The sequence below is a fragment of the Canis lupus genome, chromosome 9, assembly GCF_003254725.2.
Source record: "Canis lupus dingo isolate Sandy chromosome 9, ASM325472v2, whole genome shotgun sequence".
Lineage (NCBI taxonomy): Eukaryota > Metazoa > Chordata > Mammalia > Carnivora > Canidae > Canis > Canis lupus.
Genome location: NC_064251.1, coordinates 59,708,896 through 59,727,852, shown reverse-complemented (window position 1 = coordinate 59,727,852; position 18,957 = coordinate 59,708,896). Strand labels below are relative to the sequence as shown.

Below are 18,957 nucleotides of genomic sequence, written 5' to 3'. Positions count from 1 at the left end.
GGGGGCGGCCACCGGAGGCCCAATTGGTCTCTGCCCCCACGTGACTCTGCGGGCCTCTCTCCTTCTTTGTTGGTGTTTCTCTTCATTTAGGTCTATTTTTTTCTTCTCCTAAAAGAAAAAAAAAAATACCCCTATCTATCTGGGGGCCTCGGTGGGGGTGGAGGCCAAGGCACTCTGGAGGCCTTGGCCAGCTGGCTGTTCCAGGCCGCTGTGGGAGCCCAGAGGCAGGGACCCCATGTAGGCGGTTAGGCAGCCCCGCTTGTTAGTGACTGGGTGGGAGTGGGGCCTGATTTATGGGCAGCTCCCCCACCAGGCCTGCAGCCTGGCCTCTCTCCCCTTGGATGGCTACCTCCCTGAGTCTGGCCTGGCGGGGTCCAGCCTGGCCCAGACATGGGAGTGGAGTTAGGTCGGGCTGGAATGGAGGCAGGGGCATGGATGACTTGATCAGGTGGCTCCTCTGCTTTGGCTTGATCTTTTTTACTCTTCCAGAAGGTGATGAGAGAAAGAAGGGAATGGAAGGCAAGCAGGTGAGCTGACTGAATACCTCCCGAGTGCATTCACGTTGGCTGCTCTGAATGTCACCATCTGCTGGGGGCTGCTGATATTCCCAGCGGATGGCTGGGAAAGTGGAAGCTGGGCTGAGGCTGCCTCCAGGGCCAGGTGGCTGCCTATAGTGGTTGCAGGTGGGGCCAAATGGGTAGCTAGGCCAGGATAGGGCAGGGCAGAGGGCAAGGGACTTTGCCCAGATTGCTCTGCCCTGCACCCCTCTGTTACATGACGGAAGGACATCATTCTTTGTGCATTCCTTCACTCATCTCACATTTACTTAGTGCACACTAGATGCCAGGCACTGGTCCAGGCATTGGGGAAAAGGGAAGAAGTCTCTATCCTTGGACAATTTACCTCATAGGCATTGGTCCTGGGGGTTGGCAATAGGCACTGAGGGCCATGGGGCAATCAGTGTTGAGAGCCCGCACCACACCCCTCCATTTGAGGAAGCAGGCCCATCGTATGACACCTCACTTACCTGGCTTGGGGGGAGGGATTTTCTGGATAACTGAAGTCAACTATATCTAAAACCCAGTGTATCTTCCTCTTGTGCCACTTAACACATTTTAAAAAAAGATTTATTTATTTCAGGGGCACCTGGGTGGCTCAGTCAGAGAAGCTTCTGCCTTCGACTCAGGTCATGATCCCGAGGTCCTGGGATGGAGCTCCCTGCTCAGCAGGGAGTCTGCTTCTCCCTCTCCTCCCTCTGCCTGCCACTCCAGCTGCTTGTGCTCTCTCTGTCAAATAAGTCAAAAAAATCTCAAAAAAAATAAAAGATTATTTTAGAGAGAGTCAAGAAAGAGAGAGAGCACAGGGGGAGGAGCAGAGGGAGAAGGAGAGACACAGACCCCCACACTGAGCGTGGAGCCCCACGCCGGGGCTCCATCTCACGACCCTTGAGATCATGACCTGAGCCGAAACCAAGAGTTGGTGACTCAACTGACTGAGCCACCCAGGCGCCCCTGACACATCTTTTTTTTATTCTATTTTATTTTTATTTTATTATTATTATTATTATTTATTTATTTATGATAGTCACACACAGAGAGAGAGAGAGAGAGAGAGAGGCAGAGACACAGGCAGAGGGAGAAGCAGGCTCCATGCATCGGGAGCCCGACGTGGGATTCGATCCCGGGTCTCCAGGATTGCGCCCTGGGCCAAAGGCAGGCGCCAAACTGCTGCGCCACCCAGGGATCCCACATCTTTTTTTAATTGCAAAAATACATACAAGACAATCTTATTCACAGTCAACTAACTGATTCTACGGATTAAATATACAGTAGTCCCCCTTATCCGTGGTTTTGCTTTTCACTGTTTCAATTGCCTGTGGTCAACCAGGGTCAGGGAGTAGATGATCTCGTTGTGACAGGTTATAAGAAGGTCAGCACACAGTAGCCTCATGCTACCTCACGGTGCCTCTGCTGCTCGCCCCACCTCTCATCACGTAGGTGTTTTATCATCTCACAAGAAGAAGGGTGAGTACGGTACAAAGTATTTTGAGAGAAACCAGGTAACTTTTATTACCAGTATGTTATTATAATCGTTCTGTTTTATTATTAGCTATTGTTACTGTGCCTAATTTATAAATTAAACTTTGTTATAGGGCTATATGTATAGGAAAAAGCATAGTGTATAGTTTAGTATTATCCATGGTTTCAGGCATCTGGTGGGGGTCCTGGAACTCATCCTCTGCCAACAAGGGGACTACTATATTTTCATTCTAATTTCTACCTATGACATAACATATAACTTATTTCCCAACAAGCATAGCTGCATAATTATGTCTTTTTCACCCATTGAAGTTCTTATAAGTGTATTTCTCTTGCGTATGACTGAAACTAGTCTCCCCATTATTTTTAAGTTTCGATTTTTAAAAAGGATTTTATTTGTTTATTCACGAGAGACACACAGAGAGAGGCAGAGACACAGGCAGAGGGAGAAGGAGGCTCCCCACGGGGAGCCCAATGTGGGACTCGATCCCAGGACCCCAGGATCACATCTGAGCCAAACATAGATGCTCAACCCCTGAGCCACCCAGGTGCCCCTAGTCTCCCCATTTTAATGCAATGATTTTTTTTTCTGGATTAATACCATTCATCCTCTGAATTTAAGAAAGAAATATCCCAGCATCACCTTATAGCACTGATATGTCACATACACGTGACAACAAAAAACAGTGATGGCAATTGCACCTCTTTTGACGGGAGACTGTGAAATGGGGTCCACTTTCACTGCCTTCTTAAACAAGACAAACAGGGTCTTGCAACACTGTGGTGCCATGGAAAGAACTATTTTGGTCTTGTCAGTCTCCTAGTGAGGCTCTGAGCCCTGAGAAGGAGAAATGTGAAGGATTAGTGGGTGAGACTGTCTTAAATCCCAGTTCTGCCATTTCCCAGCCATGTGACCTGGGACCAGTCACTTTCCTATCTGGGCCTCCCATCCTCTCCATAAAATAGGGACAAAAGGGATCCCTGGGTGGCTCAGCGGTTTGGTGCCTGCCTTTGGCCCAGGGCGTGATCCTGGAGTCCCGGGATCGAGTCCTGTGTCGGACTCCCGGTGCATGGAGCCTGCTTCTCCCTCTGCCTGTGTCTCTGCCTCTCTCTCTCTCTCTGTGTCTATCATAAATAAATAAATAAAAAATTAAAAAAAAGGGACAAAATAAGACCATCCATGTATCAAGCTCAGGGGCTGCCTGATATGTCATGTATGCTCAATAAATGTTAGCAAAACCCCAACAAACAACAAGCCGCAGGGCTGGCAGGTCCGTCCTCAGAGGCCCTTTCTGTGTTGAGTCTGAGATTGCACCATCATCGCGAACAACTGTTTGCCCTTCTGTGATAGAGTGACTCACCCCAGCCTGGGGAGCCCTCAAGGAAAGGCTCAGGGCTGATTTATCTCCGGGTCCCCAGCAGCCAGCGCCGAGCAGGCATCAGTGAGCATTTGTTGAGTGACTACTTGCACCAAAGGGCCCACCTGCTGCCTAGTGGGGGTAACGGTTCTGCCACCTAGCCCTCCTGTCCTGTTGCCTTCTTGGTGGGCGGTCAGCAGAAACTTTCCACCACTCACGTAGGGCGCTGCTCACCTCTGATGGCCCTGGATGTGTTTAAGGGCATCCCCTTCCTCTGCACTGCCCCTCCTCGGCCCGCACCCTTACTGGGTGAGGCAGGCAGGGGAACGGCAAGGCCCTAACACAGAAGTGCCTTATGTGTTAGGGTCCTCTACTATTGCACACCTGTGGTCAGCCTCCACCATTCTGGGAAGTAGGGAGTATTTTACCCTCACCTTCCAGGAACAGCATTTGAGAGGTGAGGAGACTCAGGTTCAGGGACAGGAAATATCTTCCCAATGTCACAAAACAAGGGTGTAATGGAACTAGGATTTGAATCCAGGCAGTGGGCTCGCAGAGTCAGAATCCTCTCTCCTCTGCCAGAGCCCCTGGGTGGCCTATTTGTCTTTTGCTTCAAGCTCCAGCCCAGGTGGTCCCAGGCCATGAGACCCACCCAGAGGGGAAGGAGAAGAGGTGTCCTGACCCAGGCTCCCCCCTCCCTGCCTCTCCAAGCAAACAAAGCCCAGGGTCTCTCTTCTAAGTGGGGACTTTCCCAAAGTGCCAGGCCTATTTCCTGGAGGTGGAACAAGGAACAAACAAACTAGAGATCTAGAAACTGAAATGGAGAGGAGAAAGAATGATCAGGCTGGGGCTGGGGCACAGTACAGAAAGAGGAGGCAGAAAACGAGAGGAGAGAGATCCCACCGACAGCATAACAGACCCCTAAATGAGAGAGAAAGAGAGGAAGGGAGAGAAGTGGGGGAGAGAAAGAGAGAGTGGGACATAGGAAGGAGAGAGAAGGTGAGGCGGAAAGAATGAGAGCGATTTAGAAAGGGAGAAAGTAGAAATGGGGAAAGGGAGACTGAGGCAGAGAATGAAAAAAGAGATGGGGGTGGGGCCAGGACCCGAAGGCAGAGGGAGTATGGATGTGGAGACCCCTCGCAGGGCAGTGGAGGGGGCGGGGCTGCTGGCAGCAGCAGAGGCTGTTTCCGCTGCACCCCTTATCAGCCTGCTGCCAGATGTTCAGATCCGATGCCAATGTCAGAGAAGTCCATAGTGCCAGGTCAAGGCCGTGGCCGGCGGGAGCCTCAGCTGCAGTGTAGGGAGGGGAGCTGGGGGACAGCAGTAGACCTGCTTGCTTTTCTCCCTGTGCCTCCTGGTTCTCTGGGGAGTGGGAGCCACCAGGTGCCTCTGGGGGCTACTTCTCTAGCCTGAGAGCAGGGACTTGTGGAGGCAGAGTGTGGCTCCTGGCAGCACGTGGACGTGGACATGTGTGCAAGCCCCCGTGTGTGTGGAAGCACATGGACACATGCGCACACACCCACACTGGGGCACACGAGTGCACAAAGCTGTATGGGACAACTCACAGGCCTGTGCACAGCTGCCTCGCCACAGCACTCCTCCGCTGGAGCCCCTGCTCTGCCTGGTCACCCCTTCACCTGAGCCAGGACTGCAGCTGGAGCTGGAGAAGTAAGGCTCTGTGGCTGGCAGAGTTCCCAGGGCCCACCCTGCTCTTCTACAAATGGGAGACTCCCAGAATCTGCATGTCCTTAAGGTCTGGGCTGAGGGACCTGGGATCTTCTAGACTCTGAGGCCTGGTGAAGATCCTGAGGTGCAGATGCAGGAGCTGGGTGTCTGGCAGGGCTGAGGCTCCAGCCTTGAGCCTTGGCTTCTCCACCATTCTCCTGGAGCTTGCAGCCGCAGCTGGGGCCCCTTTCCTGGGGTAGTTTATCTCATAGTGCACACGCTTGGCCCTCAAGGGGTGACCCAGCCTTGCTCCCCACATTCCTCTTCAGCCATGCAGCCGGTGGGCCCCCCACAGCCCTGAGACATGGCCCATACTTGGGGGGTGGTCATCTCGCTGGCCTCTTGCCCCAGCCCTTTGCAGCTGTCTCTTTGTTTTTCTCTGCTTTTGTCTCTGAGGATCTCTCTAATTTTGTCTCTGCCATGATTAATCTGTGTCTATCACTATTTTTGCTTCAATCTTTCTCTGGGAACGTCCCAATTTGTTTCTCTCCATTTCACTCTCTTAGTCTGTCTCTCTCTAGGGTCCTTGAGCAGGGCCAAGTCTAAGGATCCCGCTGCTCTGCTCTCTGGCTTGTAGTAGCCAGCTTCAATGGGAGTGTATGTGAGAAACAAGGCTGTGGGTGAGGGGGCAAAGGGCCTGGACAAGTGGAGGCCCTAGATCCTCCACAGGGTGAACGGGTAATGGGTGACAGGTGAACCGAGGCAGCCCAAGCAGAAGTCCAGATCCCCTGACACTCACCTGTTGAGTCAGCCCAGATAACGGACATTGATCAGGGTATGTGGCTGGTGGGCTCCCCTATGTAGAGAAGCCTGGGGGCGGGGGTGTAGGAGGAAGAAGCTGGGGCTAGAGGTCTCCTGGCCTGAGGGCCTCCTTCCTGTTTGTTGGGAAGTGACTGCCTCAGAAAGCTGCTCAGGGGAGAGAAGGGAGGCCATGGTGACTTCCGGGAAGCTGGCCAAGGGCCCGAGGCCACCCTCCCTGTGCCCACATGGGGCCTGCTGGCCCTGGCTTAAAATAGTGCAAGTTCCTCTGCTGCTGCAGGAACCAGCTCAGGCCTCAAAGGGCTGCTGGCTGCTGCTCGTGCAACCACCAGGGCCTAGGGCAGAGGGAATTAGCCCAACTGTCCAACCCTCCCCAGTGTGCAGCAGCCGAGCCTCAACAGTGTGGGTGGGGAGTTGCAGAGGGAACAAGGGTTCCTGAATCAGAAAGCCTGGATTCAAGTGTCAGCTCCAACAACGACCAGCTGTGAGACTTTGGGCTGGTCCACTGTGTCTCCTTGAGCCTCAGTTTCCACTATGGTAAAATAGGGTAAGTGCCGGGCTTTTAACCAAAATGAGACCACAACATGTAGACTCCTCAGAACCTTGCCAGGGACAGAGTGGACACAAAAATGGGAGTTTTTTTTTTTTTTTTTAAGATTTATTTTTTAAATTTATTCGTGAGACACACACACACAGAGGCAGAGACAAGTCGAGAGAGAAGCAGGCTCCTCACAGGGAGCCCGATGCGGGACTCTAGCCCCTGAGCCCAAGGCAAATGCTCAACCACTGCGCCACCCGGGTGTCCCAACGGGAGTTCCTTTTGACTCTCTTGCTGGCTGTGCCTCAAACTCCTCACTCTGAGGAAGGGCCTCCTTGGAGCTTTCCTCAGTTCCTATACTTCTCCTAGGACTAGGTATTGAACAGGGAAGGTCTGTGGAGAGGGAGCTTGCAGGGAGGGCAAGGATGGGCCTGTGGTCTCCATGGTGAGACTTGTTGCCAAGGGAACAAGACTCCAAGAGCCCTGGGTCTGACGGTTGGGCACTTTTGCCACAGGATCTCAGACAGGCTGATTACCACTGTGGACCCAAAATCCTGATGGGCAGGCAAAAGCCAGAGAGGTAGCTTCTGACTCTCCTGGGTTTGTTATTGGGGCGTGAGGGCTGAGGCTCCTCTCCTGCAGCTTTCCCTTATGGATTGACTTAATTAAGCCCCTACTTTGAGCCAGCCACAGCGAGTCCTTCTGGACTAAAACACAAGCACATCATCTCCACTTATCTGGCCAGGAAAGTGAGAGGTATCTATCTGGGTCAAGGCCACACATAACTGGGAAGGGGGAAAGCTGGAATTAGACCTCGGATGGCGAGACCCCCTGACGTGCCTGTCACACAAGTTGCCTGAGGAAAATGGTCCCTGAGAGAGGGCTCCATGTAGCCATATCCAACCTGATCCCAACACTCTTTCTTAAACCATCATTTCTGGGGGGGTTCTGGCTTTCGACTCTGATATAGGCCAGAGCTCTGTTTCCTCTTCAGTTACATAGAGATGATCTTATTTACCTCAGGGAGTTGTGTAAGGATAAGGATCTCGGCACAGATGCTAACGAGAGGTCTTCAGGAGTGCTTGCTTACATTCATTTCTGAGGTTACACACAAGGCATAAAACCTTAGGCAAATTACTTACCTTTATTGGGCCTCAGTTTTCTTATCTGTAAAATGGGATCTTCATAGCATCAACTTCATAGGGTGGCTTTGAGGAATCAGTAATGTAATGTGTATAAAATGCTTAGTACTGTGCTTTGCCTTGCTCCATGTTAATTATTCTCCCAGATTATTTCCTAGCACTCAAGGAAATCAAAAGCTCAGCATTAGTTCAGTAGCAATTTATAAATTCAGAGCAGTGCTCTAAATTTTATTCCACGAACACTGTCCCAACAATTTAAACAGGAAGAAAAAAGATTCCATGCCTAAACACTTTTGGTAAGCCCTGGGCTAAAAAGAATTACTTTCTTCAGGTAAGATTTCTCAGAGCCTGTGCTTGCTTCGGCAGCACACATACTATAATTGGAATGATACAGAGAAGATTAGCATGGCCCCTGCGCAAGGATGACACGCAAATTCGTGAAGCGTTCCGTATTTTTGTTTTTGATTTTTGAAAAAAAAAATTTTTTTTTCAGAGCCTTTAATATGCCAACAAAGGTTGGGAAACAGTAAGAGGAAGGTAGAGTGTGAGTGCAGTTATTTCCCAGATTTTTGGCAATGAAACTCCTACTTCTTTTTCCTTGAAGCCACCTTGTTGGGTTGCCTATGTTGAGAAACCAGATTTGGTGTCTGTAGCATACGTATTTTGGGGAGAGCACTACTTTTCAATCAATTTGATTGGGTCTATTCACTCACCTCTTACAGATATCAGTCTTTTATTAGTTTAATAGTTTTGTTTTGCTAATAGCAAAAAGTTCAACCAAAGGCCATTACTGATTTTGTTACAAACTGCAGACATTCATGTTCAGCACTACTGAACTGCTGAGGCAGAGCAGGGAGGAAGCCCGCTGTAACTTTGGTATCAGACCTGGATTCAAAAGCCGATTCTGCCACTTACTCATGTGTCACCTCAGCAGACCTCAGGTAAATAGCTTAATTTCTTTGGGCCTCAATTTGCTTATGTGTAAAATGGGGCAGAGATCTGAACTTTGTAAAACTGTTATGAGGATTACAGGAGACAATGCATGTATGTGAAGCACCGATCATAATGCCTGGCACTCACTAGGCGCTCAGCAAACGTGTTTCTTCTTGTATCTCTGTGTCTTATCTGTTCCCTCTTGTGGGGCAAGGAAGAGTCTATTAATTAGTTCTGCAGTGTTTCCTTTGTTCTAAAGCCACCTCTTTCAAACCTCAAGGGCTCTCTGGTCCCTTGTGTTGGAGGAGGCTGGGTTGTGGGAAGGCAGCTGGGCTTCCCCTCATTTCACACATGGGGATTTAATGGACTTTGATCAGACTCTCTTCGGCCTTGATGGTTTCCAACTGAGAAGCCTTCATCTTTCCTGTCTTCATATAACCCTCAACCCAAACTCTGCCACTTCTCTGATCATATGAACAGCAGGATTACAGGATAGTTGGGCAGATCCGGGTTCAAGTCCTCTAACTCTGACACTTCTCATGCGACTTTGGGCACATCCCTAGACCTCTGAGCCTCCATTTTCTCAACTCTAGAAAACCTCATCTATTTCCTGGAAAGACAGGTATTAATAGGCTGGACCACAGTGACATAACAGGCAGGCCACCACCAGCACCCTGCTGTCACGGAGATGTGGCTCTCTTTCTTGAGACTTAGCAGATGGCTTTCCTTCCTAAACTCCTGAATGTGGCATTCAAGGTCCCCAAGTGCTTCTCCAACCTCCAGTCTGCTATCCTTTCCATCTGCCACCATTCCTGCATGGCAATCCCTTGTTATACCCAAATATTCCATGTCTCTGATTCATAGCTGGGCGGCCCTTCCAGCATACTGCTGATCCCTCTCACCTCTATCTGGTCTAGCCTCCTCTTTCTGCCTAGTGTCTTTCTTCAAGACTCACCTTCAATGCTCATCTGTGAAGGACTTCCTGAGAACAAGCCATTCCCTTCTCTAGATCCCTACAACCTCATGTATGTCCTTAACTACAACTCAATCCCGCTGTACTGCAAAGGTCTGTGTTTGCCTTCCCCACCAGTCTAGTTATGCCACTTTCTAACTGGTTGACTTTCAATGAGTCCCTTCACCTCACTTAAATAAAATGGAAGTAATAATCCTTGAAGTTCAAGGAGGTTCAGGTTTGTGAAAAGTCCCAACACAGTGCCTGGCACCCAGAGCAGACATCTCATTTGGCACTGGTTCACTGATTCAAGCAGTTCTGAGAGCCCCCTGCCAGGCCCTCAGCAATAGGAACGGAATGGGAGTTAGCTACAAGCAGGAACAACAGGTCTGGAGGCACCAGCCAGCTCCTTAGGATACCCCACTGTCCCTTCCTAGAACCCCAAACAAGCTTCACAGACAGAGGCTATGTGCAGAAGGATTCACATTTATTGGTTCAAATACAGTACCTAACATTTGCTAAACATGCATTTCACACTAATTGGTCACATTTCCACAGGTAGTCAATTCACAGAAAAGGGCCCATCCCTTGCCAGCTGGCAAGGTGGGAGGTAGCAGAGGGCCTGGGTAGCCTGCAGAGCCCACCAACTATCATTTGGTCACGCAGGGTTGATGAAGCCAGGCTGGCGGGCAGCCCTTGGCCGGCCCTTTGGGGACAAGGGCTCAGAGACATCCCATTTATGCGATTCCTACACAGGACTGTGGGAGAAGTGGGCTTAGGGTAGGCAGCCCAGGGATACGTTCACTGATGCATGTGCTATCATCACAGCCCCTGAAGGCGGGGTTTTGAGAAGTGATGCTCCCTGTGCCTTGGATCATAGAAAAGAAATGGTGGTCTTTTCAAGGGGGTGGCTAGTCCATGGCTGGGGCAGGTGGCTGGGACTCCCCAAATATGGCCCAGACATCACAATGTAGCCACAAGCCCCTATCGCAAGCCTGGGATGGCAACACAGACAAAAACACCAGCATCCCAGGACAGGCAGGGTTTCTTTCCTGACAGAAACATGTAAACAGAGCAGGAGCTATAATATTCTTTTCCCACAGGATTCTTCGGAGAGGAATCGATCAGGATGTCACTCAAGAGGTAGTTTTTTTCTTTTTCATGGAAATTTGAGTCAACAACATTATTACCTATTATAAGACATTTCAGAGAAAGAAAAAAAATGGTCACCAAAGGGTAAAAACAATCCTTTGGCTGGCAGGGCTGGCTCCAGGATTTGGAAGACTAGCCTCCACCAATAACACAACTTTTTTCTTGGGCTTGGAGCAAGCTCTGGCCCAATTCACAGCTTCCTTTTGAGCCTGCAACTGATTCCTGAGCAGGCTGTGCTCCATTTAGAGCTGCAGGCCTAGAAGGAGGAAGCCAGATGGGCACTGGATTGAGCAGAGGGACCAGGGATTATATGAGCTGGTAGAGGCAGGGCCACTGTGGCTCATGCTGCAGGACAGCCAGAAGTCTTCAAGTTTCAAGGTAGCCCATGTCTAGCCAAGAAGGAAGCCCCAGCTCCTCAACTCCACATGTTCTCTGGGGCTCCTGCCTCTGAGGAAACAGTCCAGGTCCAGCTGTCAAGCCAAAAAAGAAGCTGCTGCTTGTGGCAGCCAAGAGAGGGGTTTCTGGGGACCCTGTAATTAAATACACATCCCTGAGCTGTGGCCCTAGAAACCTTTGCCTCAAGGCTAATCAGTTTCCAGCACCTGGTGGAATGATTGCCGTTTCTCATCCTGAGACACAGATAAAACACTTCACAGACACTGGACATATAGATGCATCGAGCTGAGGAAAAAAGAAGGAATGATCAACTGCAAAGGTAGAGGGGAGTGTAGGGGATTCTCAAGAATCAAATTGGGAAAGAGAGAGCAATGTTTTTGTTTTTTTTGTTTGTTTAAAATAATCAATAAAGAAAATTTAAAGTTCAATAAAAGAGCTGATCTGAAAGACTAGATTTCTTAAAATTGCAAAAATTTAAAAGCCAACAAGAAAAAAAAGACATAGACCAGGGGCTCAGAGCTAAAGATTTGGAACCACTGCTCAACTTCCTGCCCTGCTGGGAGGCCAGGGTCCCCTTACTTTGGCCAACCTTGGACATGGCTTAGATGTTGCCTAGGCTAGGTTTGTCCATCTGTCTCCATCTGTCCCATTCCCCAGGAAATCAAGAACAAAGGTAGGAAATGGGGAGCAGAGCAAAGTAGCTCAGAGAGCCCCAGGTTTTAAGGACCTGGTGACATACTGGCTATGGCAGGTACTCACATCCCTGAAAAGGGGTGGCAGGTTAGAGGCAGGTCAGTGTGAAGTGGGTGACTGTCAGCAATGCTGTGGAGACCCTTAGATTCCTTCTATCTATCCTCTGGTTCTGGAACAAGATAAGGAGGTTCCTGCATGCTGCCTTCTATCCTTGGAGGTTTGCCCACCTCAATTATGGGTCAAGGATGGGGCTGGGTGTCCTCTGAGCAAGGTGGAGTGCTTTGAGACAGGTTCTGGGGAGTTTCTCCAGACTAGGGGGCAAGACCACCAAACCTTTGAAAGACTCCAAAATTCTACAAAGGAGCCAGAGAGCGTAAGTTGTAGGATTCAAAGTTCCAAGATTCTAAACTTTTGTCCTGGGTCAAGAAAACAGTTAAAGGGAAAGGAAAGGAAAGGAAAGGAAAGGAAAGGAAAGGAAAGGAAAGGAAAGGAAAGGAAAGGAAAGGAAAGGAAAGGAAAAGCCTGTGTGTTTCAATGCAGTGCAAGGAGGAAGGATTCTCCTTTACCACACAGCTTTCAGAGTTATATTTTTATGGTGGAAAAACTCTCACTCAAAGTGAGTGCTGCTGGTAGCAGGGGATCAGAGAGAGGACAGAAGAGAGGGGAATTAAAGACAACATGCACAATTTTTTTCTTCTTCCACTAGCAAAAAGGCTACCTGTTAACCAAATATTATGGGAAGAAAGGCAAAAAACAAACACACCAAACCTCCCCCTCCAACCTTTCTCTGTGTCCTTCAAACCAAATTCACAAATACATCTAGTGGCTGACCTAATGTCTCCACGCTGCTAGCTACAGTCCTACCTTCTCCTCATAATACCTGAGTTTGCAATGCAACACATTCACTTTACCCTGTTTAAAAAAAGCCCACGTCATAAAAGGACTGGGTGCAGAAGACATTAAAGGCTGTCCACAGGTCAGGCTCCGACTTGGAACACACGGCCACTTGGCTCAGATATTCTGCAGGGCTCTTGGCAATGAATGGGCTCTTTGTTCTGTGGAATCTGCTGCAAACATTTGTAAAAATGGATTTGTACAATGGCAACTTGCAGAACCTTTCCCCCACTCCACAAATTAACAACTTGCTCTGTTTAATGCTGCATTATTAGAGAGACATGTTCTTGTCTTGTCAGAGAGCAGTTTCCTTTGATATTCAACACAACCGGTAAAATGCTTAAGAAAAAGGTAATATCAGAAAATCATAATAATTTGACAGATGGAAGTCTGAGCAAAGAAAGATACTGTACACAGGAGCAGTCTCGGAGAGGGGACTCTGATATGTGTCTCCTCCCCTATCTTGAGGAAAGCAGCTCGGAGTCTGACCTGTAGCCAAAGAATGTGATCTAGAGTTGGTTAAATAAAAAAATCAGAGAAACAAAAATATTGTGAACTTAGAAATAAACAGATACACACACAAAAATCTTCCCATCAACACGTGAAAAATATTCTGGTTGGAGCTTTTCCTGAGGAACGTGTCTTTTTTTTTCTTTCTCAGAGCAGCTGTGGAAATGGCATTAAGGAATAATGCTCTGAATTTTAGATCCACCAAGGGACAAAGTCATCACTTTGCTGGTACCCGTAACATTTCACTGGAAAGAAAAAATTATAATTCGACACAGACTACCTGGTATGCACACAATGTGGTAGCCCACTAGGTAAATTTGCTAGGCTGGGTTGGGAAGAGAGCAAACGGCCTTTGACCAAACACGCAAAACAAAATGCTGTAGGCCCCTCAAGCCCACCCAGGGAGTTACCTAGCTAAGCGGTCAGTCTGTTGCATTGGCTGTGGGAAGTAACTGGGTAAAGGCAGGGACAATTGCTATAGTAAGGCAGAGAAAGGAAAAGCACCCGAAAGAACTCTAGGAGAGACACAGTGTGGCCATTGACCAAAGCCAAGAGGGTAAGGAACATTTCCCAGGACTGGGTAGGGCAGGTAGTGAAAGAACAGGAGGTCCAGGCTGTATCTGCAGAGGGGGGCAGCCAGGCCCTTAGGAATATGAGGTAGTTTCAAGGCCCCCCGTCCCTTCCAGGTGCTTTGGACTCCAGCCCTCCAGGCCTTGGTTAGCCAGGCCACTGATAATCTAATGGGCAGGTGGGCCACTCTGGTACTTGGGGTTACTGTTCTAAGGAAACCTGGTCTCATTTTGGAGAGATTAGGAGAATTTGGGAGTAGAATGAAGGGGCAAAACTTCTGTTCAGCTGATGGGTGAATGGTCCTTCCCACTGTATGAAAGACTGCAGGTTTGGGATTCAGTCCTGAGGGTGAGATGGGATGGGGTGAGGGGAGTAACAGGAAAAAGACTGTTTATTCTTTTAGCAATTTGGCCTTTATCCCACTACCCTTTGAAGAAAGCAAGGTGAAAGGAGAATAAATCAGTAGTGGGCACCAGGATTCAGAGCATGACATTTGTTTAGTTGTTTTTTCAAAGAGCCAATAGGAAGTCAAATTTATAAGAGGCAAGGCGTTTGAGGAAGGTAGACTTTGGTAGATCCAGGTAAAGACACTAGGTAGCTGTGAGCCCCAAGGGAACTCGTAGACAAGTCCCACGAATTAACTTACTGCTAGGACCATGTGTGGATGAAAAGTTGACAGTGGAAGAAACTAATAGTGGTGGTTTGGACAGTGGGCATGGGGAAGCCCACAGCATGGTGAGAATAGAAACTCTTCTCCCTGAAGAGTTGTTTGGAGGGAGGACACCTAATTTTGATTTGGTCATTGTAACCTACTCACTCAACTATCAGGCTTTCCAAGGAAAAAAGATGGCTAAATCCTCATTTCCTGCCCTGTTTCCAGTGTGTCACCCACTTGCTTAATAAACCTCCCAACACCATTTTGTCCCTTTATGGTGTGCTCTTTTACTTTTACCTGGTAATTCTGTGGCTAGAAAAAGGCAGTTTGCTCTCTGACAGACTAATGTAGGTGTCTGCTGAGAACGTGTGGAAAAAGTAGGGATGGTTACATCCCTCCCTTTCCACTGAGGTAGTCGTCTTTGTCAACATTATGGAAATATTCATCTCAGCCCCATCCCACCCTCTCCCTCAAAATACAAAAGAACTATCTCTAAACAATCACAACACTATAACATTAAACATCTTCACATTCTGTAAACTGCAAGGAAATGCATCGGCTGCATTCACACAAAAGCATGTGCATCATGTTGAAGGCCATACATTCAACTCTGTCGTGAAATAAATATATAGAAAAATGAGGTTAAAAAAACAGACAAACAAACAAAAACTCTTCTTGCTATGGAGGCAATTGGAAACATTGCTTCACAGCCTCCATCTTGGTCTCTCTGGCTCTTTCTTCTGGAGCCTGTCCTGCCCACCCAAGGCGTTGTGGTTGGCCCGAGGAGGGTTGCTGGGAACAGGTCATTCATTCCTTGCCCACGCTTGTCTTGCAGGAATGTAGTACCACCTTAAAGAGGAGGGGTAGCTGTTCCAGGGGTACATTCACCATCTTTCCTGGTAACAAGGTAGGAAAAGAAGAGTTAGCAGTGACTGCAGTGGAAGAGTGTATCTGACTCCTCTTGGGCTGGTAAAGGGAGAATGTTGCCTGTTTGAGTGACTGGGGCAAGGAAAGTGCCAGAAGTATCACAAAGACAGGAATATCAGACAAACGGTGCTATTATTCTGATATCCAGACCCATTTTGATGCCCTAGAGAGTCTAGTAAATGGTACAAGCTATAATCACTGCTACCTTCTACTTACTCTGTGCTAGATGTTTAAATGCACTAATTTTCATAATATTGCTATGTGATAGATATTACTTGTTATCCCCATTTTATATATGAGGAATCTTAAACTGAAAGGTATTCCTAGATGTTCTCTTAGAGCTAAAATACCATGAGAAACATATCCCTTTTTTTTCCTGGTAGATTCTCTAGCTAGCATTCTATAAAGCACTGTTTTTTTAGAATAGTCTAATGGGTTAAAGTACTGGGGAAAAAAGGAGGGGGGTAATCAAGGAGCAAATAAATTTGAGAAACTCAGGATTAAGAAAGATACACAGGTTTCTTTATTGGAGAACTTCTCAGAGCATTCAGTATGCTAATATACTTTGTAAAATATCTGAGGCTGTCTTTTCCCTGACAGTACCTTAGAGTCACCTGGGGAGTCAAAAAACAAACAAACAAACAAACAAACAAACAAACAAACAAAAAACAAAAAAAACTGATGCCCAGGTCCACTCCATACGAATTAAATCAGAATCTCTGGAGGTGCGGGGCGCCTGGGTAGCTCAGCGGTTGATCATCTAACTTCGACTCAGGACGTGATCCTGGGGTCCAGGATCAAGTCCCGCATCAGGCTCCTTATGGGGAGCCTGCTTCTCCCTCTGCCTATGTCTCTGCCTCTCCCTGTCTCTCTCATGAATAATTAAAAAAAAAAAAAAAAGAATCTCTGGAGATGTAATTCAACAAGCACAACTATTTTTTAAAAGCTTCCCAGGTGATTCAAAATGTTGCCAGAGTTGATAATCCAACTCTGTTAGGGTGAGTGGGGTATTAACTATTGACTTCCTTTTATTTCAGAGAGGATCTAGTTAATATCTCATTCAGTAAAACAGATTTGAAAATGCAGAAACATAAACTGCCAAAGCACCCCTAAAAATCCAATATTTCAGGTCTGTTACACTATCTAGGCCCAAAAAGTAGAAACAAAAATTCCTTTGTCAGATAAAACCTTTTTCCTTCAAAATTATGTGGCTGAATTTGACAGGAACAGTTTTATCTTAGAGGTCACATTTCTGAGCTCTCCCTCAGTATGTGCTGGATTACTATACACAAGAATCTTTACCAGAAGAACTACTACAACAACAACAACAACAAAACCCAGGGACGAGCACTGGGTGTTATTCTATATGTTGGCAAATTGAACACCAACAAAAATTAACTTTATAAAAAACAAAAACAAAAAAACAACAAAACCCAGGATTTTATACGGAAATGGACCTGTTTAAATGTCAAAAAGCTCAGAAGGGGGTCAAGACTGCAAAACAATAACAAAAATTCCTTTGCAAAGGTAGGATTTTGAGAATTACTTTATAAAGATATTGCTTTAGGGACTCCTGGGTGGCTCAGCAGTTAAGCATCTGCCTTTGGCTCAGGGCGTGATCCCCGAGTCCTAGGATCGAGTCCCACATTGGGCTCCCTTCATGGAGCCTGCTTCTCCCTCTGCCTGTCTCTTTGCCTCTTTCTCTCTATGTCTCTCATGAATAAATAAATAAAATCTAAAAAAAAAAAAAAAATACTACTTTAAATGTTTCTCAAAAATCTATAGGAAATTCTATGAAATGAAGTTAATTTTAAAAATTGATGTATATAATTAATTCACATACCATAAAATACACCCTTTAAAGCACATATTTTAAAGTATATATTCAAGAAATGAAGTTAATTTGAGAAACTCTGAGCCTATTTCCTCATACATAAAATGACCATAGTATCACCACAACCAGCCTTGCAGAGTTTCTTCTGAGATTAAATAACATAAGGCCACAAAGTACCTTGCACATGATAGGCACTCAGGAAATGTTAGACTTTCTTCCGTACAAAGAAAACACAAACTACTCATTATAATATAGCTTTTCTGAGAGCAATGGTCATAGCTCTTTTATGCGGTTGGTGAAGGGCCTGGAATGCGCGTCCTGAAAATACTGCTTGTCTCATTCATTTCACAAGCCAAGAGAAGAGAAGCAAGGAAGGTTTGGAAGCCAAAGAATATAATATTACCTGCAATATAGCGAATCTCAGGTAAGCACATCATGAGGTCAGGAAAGCGGTTCGGCTGATGAGTGTATTTATATTCAGTGAAATCCTGGCAAATGTACCAATATCGCTTGTTCAACTGTTCTAGCTGTGAGGCACTGGTCAGACCCCTGATATCTGTGAAAAAACCATACAGGAAATGGAGAGGCTTTCTACGGTGGAAGAAAGACCTTGAGTATGTGCATCTTTCGATTAAAAGTTATTAAATATTGTTCTAACAGGAGATCTTTTCTTTCTGAAGAACAAAACTGGAGGAGCAAAAATTGAAGAACAAAACTCTGGATAAGGGAAGAGAAATCAGATAAAGAAGGAAATAATTATAAAGGATAGTCACTAGACTGAGAGACACTTGAGTGGTAGGCTGTATCTTTCTCAACTCCCAGCACAGGGCTTGACACAAAACAGGCACCAGTGGATGTTGAACAACTGAATGAATAATCTACCTTTCAAAAAAAAAAAAAAAAATCTACCTTTCAAAATATAGCCTTCACAGAATCTTTAAACTGGCCCTTTGCTGGAGCCAATCAGAAAGCTTGCTGATACCTACATATTTATGCTTACATATACTTACACATGGTCTCCTATGTGATTCTGCTCCTCTTATTACCTGGGCTGTCACTCCATCTTTTTTCTATATAGATTTCTCTCTCTCACTTATTTATATGTAAATGTTTATGTGTATCTATATAGTGTATATGTATGTGTGTATATACATACATGTACACACTACCTTTTTATACACAAATATAACATAACTTATCTATATAATTTATACATATATAATATATATACATAAATTATATATGTATATATAATTATATAATATATAATGATTTAATTTACATATGTATATATAATATATATACATAATTTATACATATATATAATAAGATATAAATATTCTATATATGTCTTACCCAGGCTTTGAGGTCCAGCTCAGATTTCTTCTCCAGTAGCTGCTGCTGATCTCCCTTGATCTGAGGCTCAAGTAATGTGTCAAGTGCCATTAGATTGTGTACATCTTAAGGCCAGAGACCTGGGATCTATTTTATTTAATGTCTTTAATGTTCAACACAGTGCCTGGTCTAGAGGAGGCACACGGAACAGCAGATAAATGGAGAAGATAAATGAACAGTGGAGAAGCAGCAGGAGAAGTAAGCAAAGAGGAGGAGATCAGAAGTCTCTGGACTAGGAAACTGAATAAATACAGTAACAGGACAATTTCAATGTCACAAGAAGCAAAATAGCCCAGTTCCACTGTGAGAATAGAGCACTCAAATGCTACTTTGGAAAAAAAATGGGACTACAAATTCTCCTTCATACTCCAGTTACTAACGGCTACCACGTACCACTTTGCAGGTGATACCCCACCATAAACCACATCCAGCACTCTTCTTATTAAAAGCCATGCTCGGTATGTATTGTGTGAATTTATGTGCAC

General features: G+C 46.4%; 1 protein-coding gene, 1 long non-coding RNA gene and 1 other non-coding gene across 7 annotated transcripts in view; 2 read left to right on the top strand and 1 right to left on the bottom strand.

Moving 5' to 3' along the window:
* Window positions 1–6,889: 6,889 nt before the first annotated feature.
* LOC118355709 (uncharacterized) lies at window positions 6,890–18,933 on the top strand. Its single transcript, XR_004818723.2, has 5 exons — window positions 6,890–6,999; window positions 8,374–8,502; window positions 10,550–10,589; window positions 15,152–15,223; window positions 18,438–18,933. It is a non-coding gene; the product is annotated as an uncharacterized LOC118355709 (long non-coding RNA).
* LOC112677723 (U6 spliceosomal RNA) lies at window positions 7,912–8,018 on the top strand. Its single transcript, XR_003147161.1, has one exon. It is a non-coding gene; the product is annotated as a U6 spliceosomal RNA (small nuclear RNA).
* NR6A1 (nuclear receptor subfamily 6 group A member 1) overlaps window positions 9,913–18,957 on the bottom strand; it is a 222,293-nt gene continuing 213,248 nt past the window's right edge. For 4 of the 5 annotated variants that reach the window (XM_049115048.1, XM_049115049.1, XM_049115050.1 and 1 more), the window contains 2 exons: window positions 17,481–17,633; window positions 9,913–15,212 (listed from right to left, as the gene is read on the bottom strand). In XM_049115048.1, coding sequence (XP_048971005.1) covers window positions 15,124–15,212; window positions 17,481–17,633 — 242 coding nt within the window. In that variant the 3' untranslated portion in view covers window positions 9,913–15,123. The remainder of the gene's footprint in view (window positions 15,213–17,480; window positions 17,634–18,957) is intronic. The other variant, XR_007413294.1, reaches the window with a different exon arrangement.